The sequence below is a fragment of the Argentina silus genome (genome assembly GCF_951799395.1).
Source record: "Argentina silus genome assembly, chromosome: 12".
In the NCBI taxonomy this organism is placed as follows: Eukaryota; Metazoa; Chordata; class Actinopteri; order Argentiniformes; family Argentinidae; genus Argentina; species Argentina silus.
Genome location: NC_139666.1, coordinates 20,097,590 through 20,116,618, shown reverse-complemented (window position 1 = coordinate 20,116,618; position 19,029 = coordinate 20,097,590). Strand labels below are relative to the sequence as shown.

The following is a 19,029-nucleotide window of genomic DNA, read 5'->3' as shown; positions in this document are numbered from 1 at the left end:
AAGGAATGGAATGAGGAATGGTGTGTTTGATACCATTCCTCACTCATACAATAAGCCCATCCTCTGATCTCTACCTCCATCAGCCTCCCTTGCCTCTCCACATACAGAATGCTACCACAGGGACTAGAGTTTCGTGTCTGTCTGCTGGATGACCGTATACATTCCTCGGGACAGGGGACAGTGGGAGAAGACAGAGGACCATGTATCCCTCCTCAGAGAGGACAGAGGAACATGTATTCCTCCTCAGGGAGACAGGAGAGGACAGAGGTCCATGTATCCCTCCTCAGAGAGACAGAGGAACATGTATCCCTCCTCAGAGAGACAGAGGAACATGTATCCCTCCTCAGAGAGACAGAAGAACATGTATCCCTCCTCAGAGAGACAGAAGAACATGTATCCCTCCTCAGAGAGACAGAGGAACATGTATCCCTCCTCAGGGGGACAGGAGAGGACAGAGGACCATGTTTCCCTCCTCAGGGGGAGAGGAGAGGACAGAGGACCATGTTTCCCTCCTCAGAGAGACAGAGAACCATGTATCCCTCCTCTGGGAGACAGCGGACAGCAGCAGCAGGCTCCTGGCAGGCAGCCACCTCCCTGCCTCTGGATGCCTCTGATCGCAGCCCCCCACGCGGCCCTGTGGGGCTAATTGGATCCTGAGCCGTGATTAGTGTGTAGCGCTGGGGGGGGGGGGGGGGGCTGGGAGGGGGGGCTCAGTATCTGGCCTCAGATTTATGATGAACAACCGTCCTTTAGAGGTTGGCCAGCCCAGTGCAGCACTGGGCTGCGTGACGTGGTGTCTGTTCTGGAGGGAGGGAGGGAGAGAGGGAGGGAGAGAGGGAGGGAGGGAGAGAGGGAGGGAGGGAGAGAAGACGAGGCTGGAGCCTGTCCCTGTCAGCCTCTGGAGGAAAAGTTCTGTGGATATATAGTGGCTCAGCATGCAGACAGGTGGATCTAGCACTGCACTGTTGGTGTGAGTAGGCATCTGGCTAGCCGTGTACAGCCCATTCATGTCCAGTCATTCAGACAGCTGCTGTGAATTAGCAATCAAGATGTCCGCCAACATGGTAAACACGACTTTCCCCCACCATCGTAATATATACCTCCCCCCTTTTTCCGTCTGCCGTGTTTACAATGATGAGGTCATGATTTGCAGTTAAAGGGAAAGTGATAATGCTTGTGTTGATGTGTTATTGGGCCTGTAAAAAAAGGACACCTGTTTTTACAACGCTCACCATCCCTTTAAAATGTCCATTAAGCCCCGCAGACGATGAACGCGGTAGATTTATCACCCCTGCGCCTGTCGCCAAGCCTCAGTGCTTTATGGGTTGGTTTCCTTTTGCCCCTCGCTCTGTTTAAAATTTAACGGGCCATGTTTTTGTGGCGCCACTGTTTTGATGTAGTGGGCCACCAGTAAAACAGGCTGTTGAAATAAATATCAGGTTGGTGTTGGTGCTCTCTCTCTTTCTCTCTCTCTCTTTCTCTCTCTTTCTCTCTCTCTCTCACTTGCTCTGTCTCGTCCTGTTTCTTAATTTATGTTTGTCTTTGTTTCATGTTTATTTTTGTGTCACTCACCTTGTCTCTCCCTTGTGTATTTTTCCGCCTGTGTGATTGTCTACCCCGCCCTGACTGGCTTCACCTGTTCCTCATCATCCTTCCCTGTGTAGTTAGTCTGCCTGTTCCCCTGTCTCTGTGCCACCTCGTCTCTGTGTCATACATCCCAGCTTTTCCTAGTGATAAGTATTCCTGGTTTCTGATCTCCGAGTGTGTTTTTGACTTTGCCTTTTTGCCAACCCCTTTTCGGATTATCTGCCTGCCTTTTTGAACTGCCTACCTGTGTGCCAAACCCAGCTTTGCCTACCCCCTTCCTGGATTATCTGCCTACCCATTGACTGCCTACCTGTGTACCAAACCTTTCTGAAAGTAAAGACTATTCTGTTGGATTTAAGTTTTTGTCTCGGAGTCGTGCGTTTGAGTCTTTTGACTGAGTACTCCTGCCATTACACCCTCTCCGTCTCAGGCACAGATGAATAACACTCGCACACACGGGATCACAGAGGAAAACACACACACACGCAGACACACACTCTCACAGAGGAACACACACACACACACACACACACCCAGCCCACATTCCCCTCAATCAGCAGTCTAAGCCACCTGCTCCCGTAGCCCTCCCCTACAGTACGTCAGAGCCTTGTGCCAGCGACTGCTCTCATTTACTTTTTTTTTTTTTTTTTTTACGATGGCCTGTTTTAAAAACCGTCGAGCAGTCAGAAACGGAAGCCTGAGAGCTTTGGCTGGCCGCTTGTGCAGCTGCAGGAGGTCAGAGGAAAGCCAAACGGCTTGGCTTGCCATCTCAGCCTGCGCTGTAAATCCTAGCCTTAATGGCCACAGTGAAGCCGGATTGCCCATCGAGGAGGGAGATGGGAGGACTCCCCTCCTCCCCCCCTGAGGTGCCCCTAGAAGGGGGGCTGTAAAGCTGGCGAGGGGTTCGGAGAGCAGACGGGACTGTTGGCTCGCCGCGCCCCACAGTGGTGTTTGTACTCTCTTTCTCTCTCTCTCTACTCTCTCCCTCTATCTGTCTCGATCTACTCTCTCTCTCTCTTTCTCTCCCTCTCTCTCACTACCTTCTCTCTCTCTCTCTCTCTCTACTCTCTTTCTCTCCGGTCAAGTCCTTGCCCACGTCTGCGTCGTCCGCTCGGCAAACTGTCCACTCAGCATTCTTCTCAAGCTGCCTTGTTTCCATCGTCTTAAGAGCTTACATGGATGGTTGGCTTTCATGGCGTTGGTCAGTTCATGGATTTCTCCACTGTAATTAATGAGACCAGGAGGCAAACTTTGAGCTAAACGGAATTTCTGCTCAGACGGTCAGTGCCCCTCAGGGTCTGCCTATTGGCTCATGGTACCCGGGGGGTAATTGGGTCCATCTCGTCCCCACGTTGCCTCGGCAGATGTCATTATTGACTCTTCTCTTGAGATCCTAACTCTTAATTGTTATGCACAACTGGTTTCCCCTAATTTTGTGTGCATGTTCGACCCTGTGTGTATGCAGAACTGCGAGTCTTGGTAAACAGAGGGCACAGTGTGTATGGTGATGCAGCTGCAGTGGTGCTGAGGAGATATCCTTTTAGCAGTGAGCCAAAATGTCTGCCCCCACGAGCCAAAATGGCCACCTCACCCTCAACCTGTTGAATGGTCCTATTGGGTGATGTTAACTGTGAATGTGTAAACAAGCCTGACAGGTCATAGGGGCTCGTTGAGGGCTTTAGGAGGTATGTGTGTGTGTGTGTGTGTGTGTGTGTGTGTGTGTGTGTTCTCCACTCCACTCACCACAAAACATGGATCCTCTCCCCTGGCCCCTTCCCCCCGGCGGTTCTCTGGTCATCTCTGTTGTGCCCCTGACTAAGCACTCTGGCCTCACGTTCTCTCCACAGAGGGTTTACATTAGCACCCAGAGCTAGTCCTTCACCCCCCCCCCCAAACCCCCCCACCCCCAGGACCGTGGCTTGGTGCTGAGTACTGGATCAACACAATGTGTTGCCTCAACCTCCGAACTGGAACACCGCTGGGTCCACTCAAACATAACACGGAGGCCTGGAGCCAGAGATCCATGGCCTTTCTCCCACTGGAGGGAGGGGGAGAGGGGAGGAGGGAGGGGGCGGGGTGGGGGGGTTGATGGGCGTATTACACTGTCCCCCCACATTCCTGCCTGGGCCCCCAAGAACTGCTCCAACGGCTTAACTTCATCATTAACGGGTTTAGATTTAATTACTCCTCATTAAGCCGCTGTTTTACTGGGAGCTTACAAATATTTAATCACTGTTTTGGTTACTCCATGTTGTAGGGGGTGATGTTTAAAGGGGGGGGGGGGGGGGGGGATTACCCGCTGATTTGTTTACCTCCTCTCAGCTGGTGGTATCACAGGGGTGTGTATGTCTTGAGTGAGTGTGAGTTTATTTGAACATCATTTAAGCCACCATGTGGTCTCGATGCAGGAGCGCTGGGGTCTTCTCTGGTGTTTATTCCTTTGATTGACTGTTTTCCCTCCCTCTCTCTCCCCCTCTCTCTCTCTTTCCCTCCCTCCCTCCCTCTCTCTCCCCCTCCCTCTCTCTCCCTCCTCTCTCCTGCCCCCTGCAGGCTGTGTCTGGAGGCGCGGGACCCGTACTGTGGCTGGGACAGGAAGCAGAAGCGCTGCACCACTCTGGAGGACAGCTCCAACATGAGCCAGTGGAGTCAGAACATCACCGTGTGTCCGGTACGCGGCCCACTCCCGTCCCTGTGTCATACCCCCCCCCCCCCCCCCCCCCTCTCCGTTGACACAGGAGCACAATCACCCATAACCCCCCCTGGGGCTAGCCCCTGGCTGCTACACTGGCTGGCTGACACCCTGGAATGCCTCCACTCTCCCTGGACTGCCCTAGATCCCCCTGGCCCCCTAGTGTAACCGGCTGTCCGTGTCTGTGTGTGAAGGTGGTTGTGATGCCACATGATTCATGTCTCCCTGTCTGTTTCAGTCTCTGACATTTTCATTCAACTCTGTTTGTTTTGTTTTTATTTAAGCTGCGGAACCAAACATCCAACGGCGGCTTCGGACCCTGGGCGCCGTGGCAACCGTGCAGCAACGACGACGGAGACAGCACCAGCGCTTGTCAGTGTCGCTCGAGGTCATGTGACAACCCTGTGCCCCGCTGCAGGGGACGGAACTGCGAGGGCCCCACCATCGAAGTGTCCAACTGTTCCAGGTATAAGATACAAGATACTACAAGATGCTTTTATCGCCAGACAACTAAAGGTTGGTAGAATCGGTTGTCAGTACAGCATGGTTGGCAACCTTCTCCTTCCTCATTCTCAGGCGTGGTTAGTGGGACAACATTAGCATGCAGACAGGATGAGAACGCCAAGGATTTTTGATTAAGCATGTACGCTAGGTGACATCCAAGTCTCCCCTGGAATGTTCTGGTACCATCTGTGTGTGTAAGGGAAACAGCTCCAGTACAAAGCGCCAGGGCTTTCTTTCATGTGCCAGTTTGGTAGCTATGCGAGATTAAATCTGAGGTGTCGGAATTGAATTGTGTTTTTGCAGGAAGTGGCAATTAAATCATGAAAAGTGCTTCTCAAGAACAAAGCACTTTAGGAAATTGAAGAAATATGTTTCAGTGTCAAATGGAAGCTCCTTTGGAAGTGGTGTCGCCGTCTCTCAGAATCACAAATTAGAGTGATGATCAAAAAATGTGTCGAGTTGTTAAAAGGGGGTTGTTATGTGATGTGTGTGCCGGTGTTGGAGAAACATCTTAGAGAAAAACATCTCTTCACAGCCAGAGGGAGAGTGGTTTAGGTTTCCTCATATTCTGACATTGTGTGTCTGTTGCCGTAGAAACGGAGGCTGGACCCCCTGGTCGTCGTGGGGACAGTGCAGCACCACCTGTGGGACAGGGTTCGAAATGCGCCAGCGGTCGTGTAACAACCCCTCGCCCCGGCATGGCGGACGTGTGTGTGTGGGGCCCGTCAGGGACGAGAGGTGAGGCGACCAGATGGGAGGTCTACTGAGAAAAAGACAATGTCACAAAGTGTGTCGTTTTGCCATACTATCAAATGCCCATTTTTAAAAGTCATATAATAAAGTTTGATTGACATGTAAGAGCTTTTAAAATGTATTGATTCCAGTGGGAGACTGGTGGAGGTAGAAATCGGAGGACAGGCTCATTGTAATGCATGCAATAGAATGAGGAATGCGTGTTTGATACCATTGCATTACAATGCATTACAATGAGCACATCCTCTGATTTCTACCTCCACCAGCCTCCCCTGGTTGTACATCTAAACACACACCTCTCCAACCTGAATTCTCTCTCCATAACCTCATTGTTGATTCATGAATTTATGAAGTGTGTGTACATGAGATGTGATCTCTCTATGGTTGTGTCCAGGTTCTGTAACGAGGGGGTGTCGTGTCCCCAGCCCATCTTCTGGTCTCCGTGGGGGTCCTGGGCTAAGTGCAGTGCAGAGTGTGGAGGAGGGGTCCACTCAAGGGTCCGCAGCTGTGAGAACGGAAATAGCTGCCCGGGATGTGCACTGGTACGAGACCCTCTGTGTGTACACACATACACACAACACACACACACACTGGTTGTGTAATAGCATTTAACACGTGCACACACACACACACACACACACACACACACACACACACACACACACACACACACACACACACACACTGGTTGTGTGAAGGCATTTAACCGTGCTAACATCCCTCTCATAAGAAACTCTTCTCTTATCTCAATAGGGTGTGTGAGAGAGTGAAACTCCATCTCCTCCAGTCAAGTTGGGTATATGCTCCATCTGCCAACCCTTCCTACTGTATAAACCGGGGATTTAATTACCTTCATTGAGAATCTAATTAACGTCTTATAAATCGGCCCGATACCTCTGCTCAGTAGCGGAGAGAGATGTTATGTCAGTGGTTACTACCCGCTCTGTGGTAAAAAAGCGCTGAGCTGTTGTGTTTAATGTGGTGTAGCCGAGCAGAGAAGCTCTCAGTTATACATAATGTATTAGCCTAGCTAGGAACTGGATGAATAGGCTGAAACGTAATCTCACATCCCAGGATCTCATCTCTCCATTGAGATTGTGGAAGGAGCACGCGGTGGAAAAGGTGCTGTCAGAGGTTGTAAGCCGGTCCACACGGCCTCGTCTGACCTACTGTAGTGAGACGAGAGAAAAGCATATGGTGACTTTTATAGGCCTTACTTACTGGTCCACGTTTTCTCCCTCTCTCTCTCTCTTTCTCTCTCTACCTCTCCCTCCCTCTCCCTCCCTCCCTCCCTCACCCTCCCACTCTCCCTCTCCCTCCTTTTCCCTCCCTTTCCCTTTCCCTCCCTCTCCCCCTCCCTCACTCCCTCCCTCCCCCGCAGGAGTACAAGGCCTGTAACCTGGAGGCGTGCTCTGAGGTGAAGCGGAACACCCCTTGGACCCCCTGGATGCCCGTCAACGTCACCCAGGGGGGGGCTCGCCAGGAGCAGAGGATGCGCTACATGTGCCGCGCCCAGCTGGCGGACCCCCACGACCTGCAGGTCGGACGCCGCAAGGTGGAGACGCGCTTCTGCCCCAACGACGGCACCGCCGCCTGCGAGACTGACAGTGAGTGTCCGACCGGCCAATCAGTGTTCATGACGTGTCCCTCAAAGCATGGTGGGGGAAAAACCCTAACCTACATGAATGAACCTCAGAATGGCTGCAGCGTCCCCCCAACCCTCCCTGGGTGTGGGGTCTGGATGTGACATGTTGAAGGAATCCTGTTAGTGTTTGGGCCTCCCAGCAGGCCGTGCCGGAGACAGGCCAGAGTCACGGTCCAGCGCTCCTCTGGTCGCTCACTGCTCTACGCTCTCTGCCTTTCTGAATCGATTAACTGGAGCTCCCTGTCAGCAGCCAAGGTGGGGTGGGCTGGGGTGGGGTGTGGTGGGGCGGACAGGACAGGCTCTGGGAGAAGGTGATGAACTACTGCTTGGGGGGATGGGTGGTACAGGGGGTGGGGGGGGGGGTACAGTCAAGACAGAGCTAAAGTGCTAGCTCGGCTCACTCTGATCAGGTGACCTTGCAGCAGCTACATGTACAGTCACTGTTAAACACTGTGGTAAAAAAAACAGTAAGAACCAGTCTTTGGGGGCGCTGGCTGTGGCTCTGAAAGTGCTATTTTCAAGGCAAGATTTTTCAGCGCACAAGATGACACTTGACCTGCTGATCACGAAAACGCCTCGATTTACCGCTACTGCACCCACGTGAGGGCAGGCGCTACCATGCTGTGGTGTTTTCACCTGTTACGCCTGCGTTTCGACTCGCGTACGTTTTGCGCCGGCTGAAAATAGAGCTCCCTGTCACAGCAAACCTTGAGTTGCCCAGAAAGAAAACGTGAGAAATGACTAACATTTAGAACGACGCATCGTCATGTTCACAGAAAAAGGGATTGTTCAGTGGCTGTTGGAGATATGGATGGTATACATAACAGATATCCCATTATGCACTACATACTGTACTGTAGATACTACTCTGCATGTTAATGACATATAGTGACATCTACTCTGCATGTTCATGTCATATAGTGACATCTGCTTTGCATGTTAACTCACTAACTGCCAAAGAATTCTGGAACACTCACCACCTAGAGTGCCAAGTGTTTTATGTGGTATTTACCTAGCAACAATATTTTGTTATATTTTATAACAAAATCGTAGTTTATACATTTTCTGTGAATGTAGTCACCCTTGGCTCTCTCGAATGTTAACAATTTAGGTGACTTTATTCCCCCTCGGACCTAAATCTAGTGACATGAATGGAGAAGTCACCGTCTGTTTTAACCCTCTCCTGCCTGCAGCTCTGGTGGAGGACCTCCTGAAGACCCCCGTAGTGCGGGTGGCGGGTAACGGCTGGTCGTCGTGGGAGACGTGGTCGGCTTGCTCCCAGGACTGTGCCAAAGGGTACCGCACCCGCAAGCGCACCTGTGCCACCCCAGAGGGCAAGAGTGCCCCCACAGCCTGCAGGGGCTCGCCAGTGGAGTACCAGGACTGCAACTCTCAGGCCTGCACGGGTGAGGGGAACACACACACACACACACACACACACACACAGGTACAGGTACACACACACACACACACACACACTTAAATCCGAAGTCTCCTATAACCTCCAGCTCAGGGTAAGTATAGCACATTACCACACACACACACATCATCACCAGTGAAAGGTACGTGCTGATCCTGTGAGGTTCTGCCGGATGAGTGGATCATTAGCGGCGCTCGCTAACGGCTAGCAGCGGCGCACGATCAGAGACCTCGGGGAGCCGAGTCCAGCGTTTAAAGCACCTCATCAGTTCATCAGTTGGCCCGCTTTGAACACATGCCAACGCACATAAACACAGCTCAGCCGAATCCTCACCCCTCATGCATGTGCATGAAGTACAGACAGCTCACAGCGCTGCTCTTATTAAACAACTTCTGACGAACAGGATCTCGTTGAAAGGTTTAGTATGGATATTTATCACAGGTGTGTTCATCACGGTGGAGGCTGGTGGCGGTAGAAATCGTAGTGCATTTGCGTTTGATATCACTTCTCATTCCATTCCTTGCATTACAATGAGCCCGTCCTCCGATTTCTACCTCCACCAGCCTCCGCTCCTTCATAAGTGTTTGACCATCGGTTCGTGCGTAACGAGTCCCGTCACTTGGGTGTGTTTTTGTGAGTCGGGGTTATTTGAAGGACTGAGGTGAATGAGAACTTGCATACTTTCTCTCAGACGACCAGATGCTGGTGGATAGTCAGTGTCCACACACACACACACACACACACCCGCGTGTCAATTGTCTCTCCCTCTCTTTTACACCTACCCTTTCTTTCTGTCTCTCTCCATCTCTCTGAACACCGCTCTTCATTAACACGGCCTCGCTGACTGTGTCTGACGTCTCTGAGATGTTTTTTTTCTTTTTTTAACGAGACGTACGTAGAGAGAAAAGAAAGGCAGAGAGAGATCGTCATTGACAGAGAGAGAGGGAGAGACAGTGAGGTTGAGAGACAGAGAGGTGAGTTGAAGGACAAATAAAGAAAAGATTTGCAGAGATGGAGATCTGTGTATCTGAGAGCAAATCATGTCAATACTGTACGGTAATGAGATGCGATCTCTTCCCCGCTTTTATCCAGGGGTTCTATTTACATTAGGCTTTCGTGAGAGGCTCTCTCTATTTTTGACCTCTCCCCAAAAACCCCCTCATAACTCCCCTCACCCCCCCCCCTCCACTCCTCTCACCATGCACTCAGAAGGGCCTGACTACCAGAGTAGATGGATGGAGGGAGGGAGGGAGGGAGGGAGGCAGCCAGAAGCAGTCATGCCCCAGCTCACTCTCACCACTCTAATCCAGTGGAGTAAATGGAGTTTTCTAGGGCAGAAGGACGCAGCAGCGTGCCGCAGCAGGCCGTGCGGTCTCCACCTCTCCTCTCACATCTCTCTCTCTCCCCACACACACACACACACACACACACACACACACACACACACACAGCTCAGACCCTCAGACTCAACATCAGAGAGGCACACTGGGGGCCTGCTAATGGGAGAGGACTGGCCATACTGCCAAGTTTTCACAGAGGGGTTTAAGCAGAGGGGGGTTGATTTGGTGCCGAGTTTCAGAGTGTACAGAGACAAATGAGAGGAATGTTGAAGGGCTTTTAAAAGGGCTGTTCCTTATGGTTCTATTTCGGACAAGAATTTGGTTGCGGCTGTTGCTGTTTGCAGGGGGATTCCATTGCTTGAACACTGTTTTTGTGTTTACCTACTGGACTTCAGTCTATATCTGACCTTGCGTGTGTGTGTGTGTGTGTGTGTGTGTGTGTGTGTGTGTGTGTGTGTGTTCCTGTGCAGTGAGTGGTGTCTGGTCGTGTTGGTCATCCTGGTCCCAGTGTTCCGTGCCCTGTGGTGGGGGGCACTACCAACGCACCCGCTCCTGCAACAACCCCGCCCCCACCAGCGGAGGAGACATCTGTATTGGCCTACACACTGAAGAGGCCCTGTGTAGCACACACACCTGTGACGGTAAGGCCAACATACACAGAACACACACACACACACACACACACACACACACACACACACACACACACACACACACACACTACATTCAACAACATTCAACAACATCCAAGACAACACACAACCCAACATTATCTATACTACTTCACGTCCAATAGTGTGAATCTGCACTGTTCATACAGTATACCCACAAACATAAACCTGTCAGTCACTGTCCTCCCTATGCCTATAGTCATGGCTGATCACCCCAGAGCAGGGGAGGCTGCCGGCGGTAGAAATCGGAGGACCGGCTCATTGTATTGCATGGAATAAAAGGGAATGAGGAATGGCATCAAACATGTGGAATGGAATGAGGAACGTTACTATTCTGGAACTGTATTGCCCCCCTGCTGCCCTGCTCGCCTGCTCTCCTGCTGAGGACTGGTGCTGTGAGTCAGCCCTGCAGCCCTATAGCCTTGTAGCCCTAAGGCTCTGTACATTGAGGCAATAATGTAACAAGAATGGGAAATTCCCTCACACCCCCCCCACCCCCCCCCCCCACCCCCCGCTCACTTGTAATGTCACGGGATGTGTACATGTCCAAATTCACCCAGAAACCCTTTATTGTCGTGCAGCGGCTGTCCCTGGTGGCCCGTTAATGTGTGGTGATGACGAGATGTGACATGTATAACAAGTTCCCCTGCTGCATCTGAATCTCTGTGTCTGAATCTCTGCGTCTGAATCTCTGTGTCTGAATCTCTGTGTTTGAATCTCTGTGTTTGAATCTCTGTGTTTGAATCTCTGCGTCTGAATCTCTGCGTCTGAATCTCTGCGTCTGAATCTCTGTGTCTGCTCTCAATAGGAGGCTGAAATATTTATGAGGCAGCAGCCAACGAGGCTAGCTATAATCCTGGTCTGGATTTGAAAACAAAAAAAGTTTCAGCGTCCCCCCCCCCCCCCCCCCTCCCCCCCGGCCTCTAATGAGAGACACAGTATCCAAAGTGGGTTTGTTTTCATCGGATTCCTAATCCCATTCTTTATTATTTCCTTGGAATACGCATGTGGAGCCTGAAGGAAAAACTGTGTATTGGGTCCCTGTGGCGGTGCGGCGGTGTGGTGCATTGTTTTAAAATGAGAGTCTGAGGATGGATGGAGGGAATAAAAGGTTTCTCTCAACTGTCATTCTCCACTAGAGATGGTGCTCATTTTGTATTAACCCAGCTGTCATTCATGGGAGGGGAAAAAGGACTTAGCAGTTTTTTTTTTGGTATTTTTTTTACCACGCTAGTAATTACAGACAAACAAAGAAAATGGATTCCGTCTCCGTTTTTTCTTTTTTTTTTTTTTTTTTTTCCAGCGCTAAGATAACGCTTCCTGTTAGCCTTAGCACATAGATTAGATTGACTGTCTGCCATGCTAATGACCTAGCGTAGCCCTCCCATCTGTCTCCCTCTGATACATCTATTGACAGGCAAGGTGTTGGTCATCCAGGCCCGTCTTCCCCCCCATTGGCCGACCCCACAGTGCACCTCTAATTAGACGCAGGCCGTGTGTCAGTCACCAGCCTATCAGATGGCCCTGTCGGTGATAGTTTGATTAAAGAGCCTGTCCTAATGGAGGACAGCAGGGATGTCTATTAGGAGGAATACTAATAGTGTTGCCTCAGGCCTCCGTGGCTGGCATCTCTTCTCTACGGTGCGGGCATGACAGTTGGCTGAGTGATGTGAAAGCCGCTTTGCTGAGTTATTAAACACAGAAGTTATGGGGATCACGTTATGGGGATCACGCGATGGGGATGTGTACAGTGTGTGTGTTTGTTTTGTGTATGTGTTTGTTTTGTGTGTGTGTGTGTGTGTGTACAGTATGTGTGTGTGCCTGTGCATCTGTGCTTGTGTGCATCCATGTGCGTGTGTGTGTATGAGGGAGCAGATGGAGGAGGCTCAGGGTGCCTCTTCCTGAAAGGAGCGGTAGAAGGGTGTCCTGTCTACAGTGTTTACATCCTCCATTGACAAACACAGGGAAAGGGCTTCTCTGTTTACATCTCGCCTGCCGGGACGCGTTGCTAACACTTAGCTCTGTAGACAAACATCTCCACTATGTACAAAACAGACAAGGAGTCTGCTTTCCCCGATACTGTTTACCTCACAAACACTTATGGTATGTTTGTGTATGGCTCGTATGATTGTTTCTGGCTGGGTGGCTAGTTGGTTTCATGTGCTTGGGTGGGCGAGTTGGGCGTTTGTAGATGCAGCTATGCAAACCCAGGGTGAGTTTGTTGACTGACCCAGAACTAACCGTCTGACTGTTTTTGTGTCTGTTTGTGTGTTTTTCTGTGTGTGTGTCTGTGTGTGTGTGTGTGTGTGTGTCTGTGTGTCTGTGTGTCTGTGTGTCTGTGTGTGTGTGTGTGTGTGTGTGTGTGTCTGTGTGTCTGTGTGTGTGTGTGTGTGTGTGTGTGTGTGTGTGTGTGTGTCTCCAGGTGGCTGGATGGCCTGGTCGTTGTGGTCGGCCTGTGATGATGTGGGGCTGCAGATGCGGAGTCGGGTGTGCGGGGCCCAGGGCTCCACCCCCTGCGTGGGGAACAGCACAGAGCACAGGGACTGTAACGAGATACCAGGTGAGTCAGTGACACCACTTCAACATTCATCATCATCATCATCGTCGTCATCATCATCGTCATCATCATTATTATCATTTTATCACCCCTCCTTACTCTTTAATCTTAATCTGGAATCAGTTACCAGTGAATCAGACAGTGTGAGTCAGTTTGAGTTAACCTTGTTAAGGCTTCTTACTCTTAACTTTCTCCTGAGGTGGTTCTCAGGGCCTGCCAAAACAGGCCTCCCCCGCCCAGAATACCAAGCGTGTGTCAAGGCTCTCGCAATTAATATTAATGTCCTGTCACAACACCAAATCACATCTAATTTCATTGCAATTTTGGATGAGCAGATGGAAATCTTAAGGTCACCGGGACCTGCATGGGGCTAGTGTGAAATTGCCCAAAAATCTAATCAGATGAGAGTCTCATCTCAATTAAAACCTGTTCCTCCTCCAGCTCCTCCCGCTCCCCTCCTACTGAATTAGTGGAGGGCAGACATGTTTCAACTTTAAATGATGGGCCTCACTTCTGGTGTCTCTGCCGGTGTCACCATAAATAAGTAATTCAGCATCCATTCTGAACATCAATCAGTGTTCTCTAATGTTTGTGTGTGCTGTTGGTCTGCTGTACAGAGGACATGTGTTTGTACACAGTACTGTACTGACTGAAGGTTCTCTATATATTGTCCCTACTTAGTTGAGAGGTTATACCTGATAAGTGAATCTTCCCCTGTGTTACATAATACTGAGGGTGTTTTGGAGCCTGACTCTCTGTCTGTCTGTGTCTCTGTCTGTCTGTCCCTCTCCTCTGCAGTAATTCTCCCTGCGTCTGGCTTTGATAAGGACCAGCTCTGCGGAGGTAAGTGGATTAGCAACCTCCTACGCTCCTTTCCCCCCCTCCCTCATTTGTGTGTGTGTGTGTGTGTGTGTGTGTGTGTGTGTGTGTGTGTGTGTGTGTGTGTGTGTAAGAGCTTGTTCATTGGTCCTTTCACCCAGTCACCAGGAGATAAGAGTGCTATAGTTATGCCTCCCTCCCTCTCTCTTGTATTTGCATGGGGGAGGGGGGGGGGGGGGGGGGGGGGTGGTGAATCGGTCATCAAATTGGAAATATGCATGAGGGGGCAGAAGGTTTAGGCTGCATGCTGGGACCGTCCGTCTGTCTGTCTGTCTGTTTGCCTGTCAGCCTGCCTGACTCTCTGTCTGTCTGTCTCTGTCTGTCTGTCTGCTTGCCTGCCTGTCTGTCTGTCTGTCTGTCTGTCTGTCTGCCTGCCTGCCTGTTTGTCTGCCACCCTACCTGCCTGTCTGTCTGGGAACCTCACCTGTGCTACAGTAAAGTGGGTGGTATGATGAGGAGTGAAGTGAACTTAAAGGTGAACCAGACAGTAGCAGCTGCTCACCCATCTGTCTGTTTCCGTGGTCCTCCCCCCCCCCCCCCTCCCCCCCCCCCACACACACACAGCGTTCACCTCTCTCCACCTGATCGCCACGGGCGTGTCCTGCTTCCTGGGCGCCGGCCTGCTGTCCTTCCTGGTCTACGTCTATTGCCAGCGTTTCCACAAGCCGTCGCAGGAGTCGGCCGTCATCCACCCCACCACCCCCAACCACCTCAACTACAAGGGCAACACCACACCAAAGAACGAGAAGTACACCCCCATGGAGTTCAAGGTACTACAGGGTCACCGCTGCGTTACTTGTCAAACTTGGAAATGAACACCTCGGAGGGCTTGTGTGATGTACTATACACACACACACACACACACACACACACACACACACACACACACACACACACACACACATTTGTCTGTGTGACGTTGGGAATATTGTAGCCTAAACTGTATATTTCATTCAGGTTTTGACAGGACAGCCTGTACAGTACTGTACACTTGGGTTCATTTTAATAAAATATTACCCACAGAACATGACTTATCGTTAGCTCAGTTTTGCTTTTGCTTATTTATCACGAGGTGGTTTCTTAATTCCTTGGGGCCTTTAGCTTCCTCTACCTGCCCGCAGCCCTAGTCATTATTAATGGGCTCCATTAGCCTTTAAAGCTACCATTCGGGCCAGTGGACTCCCACTGCTGTTTGTTATGGCTGTGGAGCCCTCTTTCCCCTCCCCCGCCTTCTGCTCTGACCTGGCTCCTAACACGTGTGGGTGTGTGTGTGTGGGTGTGTGTGTGTGTGTCTGTGTCTGTGAACCACTGCCATCATCGACCCACGTATCGATCGTGTCAAGAAGACACAATGGGTACAGATCACGCCCTCCTAGCCTGTAGTAGGATCAGTACATTAGCCCCGGGAGGGATCTACAATGATGGCTGCTCCTTCTCAGAGGGACACCTTCTTAGAATTATGGGATGTCGGCCACCAGCTGTCTGAGCGATGTGTTGTTGTTGTTGTTGTTGTGGCTGAGGCTGAGTCCTACGGCTGCCTGGGCTTGATGATGAGGCCCATAAGCTGCCATAGAGCCCAGGGTCATTAGGGTAACGACCAGGAAGGTTTCATGTGGAGGTAGCCTAGCCTAGCCTAGCTGCTGAACCCAAGAACTGCTATTAATACTGTGATTGTTTCTGTATCGCATCTTGCGGTTGTTTCTGCAGAGGGAATTCATGACGGACATCCTGCCGTGCATTCCCCTGATTGCGTAACCCGATTATGGAGCTGTTTTTGGCCCAGAGCTGTTAAGATATTACAGAATTACATTACTCAAGGGCCCCCTAAAAGTGTCCCACGTGTGGTTTTTACCCACGGACTAAATTAAAGTGCATTTAAGTGCATTAAATAAAAAGTGTTTAGCCACGTCCTCATTTAGAGCACTTGTGTAAATGCATGCGTCTCATATTTGTTCATTGATTCTGCTTGTGACGTGTGTTAAGCAGCACTGTGGCGTGATTAGAAAAACACTGCAGTGTTACTACACTACAGTGCGTCACACTTTGCCCCCGTCTTCAATCTAAAACTGTGACCATAGACCATAGAGATAGAACAGTTTTGTTTGTGTCATCTTGTTCTATATCAATGGTTATGGCACTGTTATGACACTGTTACGACACTGCTATGACACTGTTTCCTCTGCTCCCCTGGCCCTCTCCAGACCCTGAACAAGAACAACCTGCTCCCTGACGAGAGGTCCAACTTCTACCCGACGCCCCTGCAGCAGACCAACGTGTACACCACCACCTACTACCCCACAGCCCTGGGCAAATACGACTACAGGCCCGACTCCTCCCCTTCCCCCTGCAGGACCTACAACCACAGCTGAGACACGCCCACCACCGCCCCACCTTTCACACCCCCCAGCTGAACCCCCCCCTATCATCACCCTGGAGTCATGGCGACAGAACTTGAACCTCAGATCCCCACTGGACCCCTTTCTCTCTCGTTCTCTCTCTCTCTATCTCTCTCTCTCTCTCTCTCGCACCTCCTCCTTGCCTTCCCCGGTTTTGTCTACAGTGTGGTGGGGTCTGCCTGTGTGTGTGTGTGTGTGTGTGGAAGGGCATACCTGGAACATTCCATGAACACACTGTTGGGGTGGATATGGATGGCCTATATAGCCGCTACACCGGGAACGTAACCATGGCTTTAGGTGTTTTATGGGGGGTTTACTGGACTGTAACTTGCCATCTAAGTGTCAACATCATGCTTTGTGGAGAACTGAATGGTGAACTCTGACATGGTCACTTATGGAGTTGGACATCTACTTATCCCTGGGGGAACGTGCCAATGACAACCAGAGAGACACTTTTAGTCGAGACCCTGACAGCTCCGAGGTGTTGACCCAAAACAGAGGACCAAAAAAAAACGGACGCTTTTCCCTTGGGCTGGGTCTGATTCTGTCGACCTCTGTGGGTCCCTGTGACCCCCTACATCCTCTCTGCAGCCCCCTCATCAACGTCTCATTCCCCTCAATGACAGAAGCAGTTAGGAAGAACAGCCGGTGCATATCATTGTGTCCTTGCTTCAGTGCAGCAGGGAGGAGGTAACACAGAAAAAAAAAAAAAAAAAAAACTAAATTAAACCAGGAGATCGATCAATCACTTCTAGCGTGTTTCGTGGATGCGCTCTCCTCCCGGGTGGTCACATGACACGAGGATATAACGAGCTGGGACAGCCAGGGCTGCGTGTCGTTGGGTGGCAAGGCCAGAACGGAACCTCGGGAGCCAAGGGACAAAGGGGACCATGACCCCGTTCATGGATAACAGCGGAATGTGTTCTGGTACTGTACTGGGACAACAGTGTCTTACAAGTACAATCGGCCCACAGAGACTCGGACCTGGAGGGACTTGCAGTACAGTGTACTTGACTCGGTTCTGTTCTGGAGGGCAGTGCTGTACTTCCCATGTCACCTTGGCTTGGTGTTCTGTTTGGCCATGAGACTGTTTGGCCAGAATACTGGCAAGACTACTGGACTTCTGGACTTGGTCTGGGCAAGGGGGAGCTGAGGTGGGTGGGTGGGCTGCAGCGGACGCTGGTGGTGTACTGTATACTGTATATATAGCTTTGGGAAAGCCTTGGGTGCCTGTATGCAATAGAGGGGAACACGTGGGGCAGATTTTTTTCGTTCTATTCTACTTCTTCTTCTTTTTTTTTAACAACGATAAAGACTTCTAGAAGGAGATGCCCCGTGATTCTAAAATGGATGCATTCTACTGAGTACTGTACCGCTTGGTGGCCATATCAAATATGGCCGCTGTGCAGAACTGGACTGCATTTTATATGATCCAAGGTGGGATAAGCTAGTAGTGTGGCACTTGTTTTTTTTTTATGTTCTTTTTTTATTAAAGAGGGAGGTGTTTGTTTTATGCTCAAGCGAGCAGTAGGTTAGGAGGATGTGTTTTATGTTCAGAAATAAGGGATAGCTGATTAACTTTTGAGTTTCTCATCAGTTTCACTTCATAAAATAAATGTTTTTCAGCTTTCCTTTTCAGCAGGTTAGTAGCCAGTAAATTTCCAACATGATTTTTTATTCTAAAATGTTTGCAAATATGGGAGAGAAAAAAAATGTGTGGACACAAAAGTTCACTGTTGGTTTTTACAACGTCTGACTGTAGCGAAAATCAATGGTTCCCGCTCTTAACAATGCTAAATCATGCTTCATATTACTTTGGTATAAGATGAATGTGTGCGTGTGCGTGAGCGTGTACGTGCGTGTGTACGTGCGTGTGTACGTGCGTACATTTGTGTGTGTATGAAGTGTAAGCATGTGCTGAGCGTGTGATAAATGTACGTATGAGAGCTTCTTTACTTGCTTGTAAGCTTGAATGGGGTTGAGGCAACTCTGTATTTTGTACAATGTAAATGCTTTCTTACATATAACTGTATATGAAGGGGTCTGTATAGGGGGTATGTGCATTTGTATTCCACATTATGATCCAGCACTCCTGATTGGTCCACTGGTTTTTCTATGTTCCATGTATGAGATGTTTAATCGATGTAAGTTAACGGGAGCCGCTGGCCTTCACGAGGGTAAAAACACTATTTATAGTTAAGCTTGGTTTATAAAGGGCATTTCAGAACTGAGCAACAGTATATTTTATTATGCCTGTTAAATGAATGCTAATCTAGCAATGCTTTCAGTTCCGTTACACGCACGAGATCTCTATCTGTACAGTACACACACACACACACACACACACACACACACACACACACACACACAGCAGGAGACAGACTTCTGCAGCCCAGTTAATGACAGTTTAAAAAGGTTAGTATAATGTAAATGTACTTGTATATTGTATAGCTAACACTGTTTGTTTTAAAAGCCTTATAGTTGTAAAAAAAAAAAGAAAAAAAAAAAGGAAGAAAAAAGAAAAGTTAAAAAAGCGCAGCAGCTATGTTCAGTACCCACCAACCATGGGGTTTGTAGGGGGATGGGGC

At 50.0% G+C, this 19,029-nt stretch overlaps 1 protein-coding gene across 1 annotated transcript in view; it reads left to right on the top strand.

Annotated features, from left to right (window-relative positions):
* The window catches only part of sema5ba (sema domain, seven thrombospondin repeats (type 1 and type 1-like), transmembrane domain (TM) and short cytoplasmic domain, (semaphorin) 5Ba), a 101,491-nt gene extending 83,905 nt beyond the window's left edge, over positions 1–17,586 (top strand). The window contains exons 13-23 of the mRNA XM_083681862.1: positions 4,138–4,255; positions 4,561–4,742; positions 5,375–5,518; positions 5,928–6,075; positions 6,915–7,140; positions 8,372–8,584; positions 10,409–10,579; positions 13,032–13,169; positions 13,965–14,009; positions 14,610–14,815; positions 16,247–17,586. Coding sequence (XP_083537988.1) covers positions 4,138–4,255; positions 4,561–4,742; positions 5,375–5,518; positions 5,928–6,075; positions 6,915–7,140; positions 8,372–8,584; positions 10,409–10,579; positions 13,032–13,169; positions 13,965–14,009; positions 14,610–14,815; positions 16,247–16,414 — 1,759 coding nt within the window. The 3' untranslated portion in view covers positions 16,415–17,586. The remainder of the gene's footprint in view (positions 1–4,137; positions 4,256–4,560; positions 4,743–5,374; positions 5,519–5,927; positions 6,076–6,914; positions 7,141–8,371; positions 8,585–10,408; positions 10,580–13,031; positions 13,170–13,964; positions 14,010–14,609; positions 14,816–16,246) is intronic.
* The last annotated feature ends 1,443 nt before the right edge of the window (positions 17,587–19,029 follow it).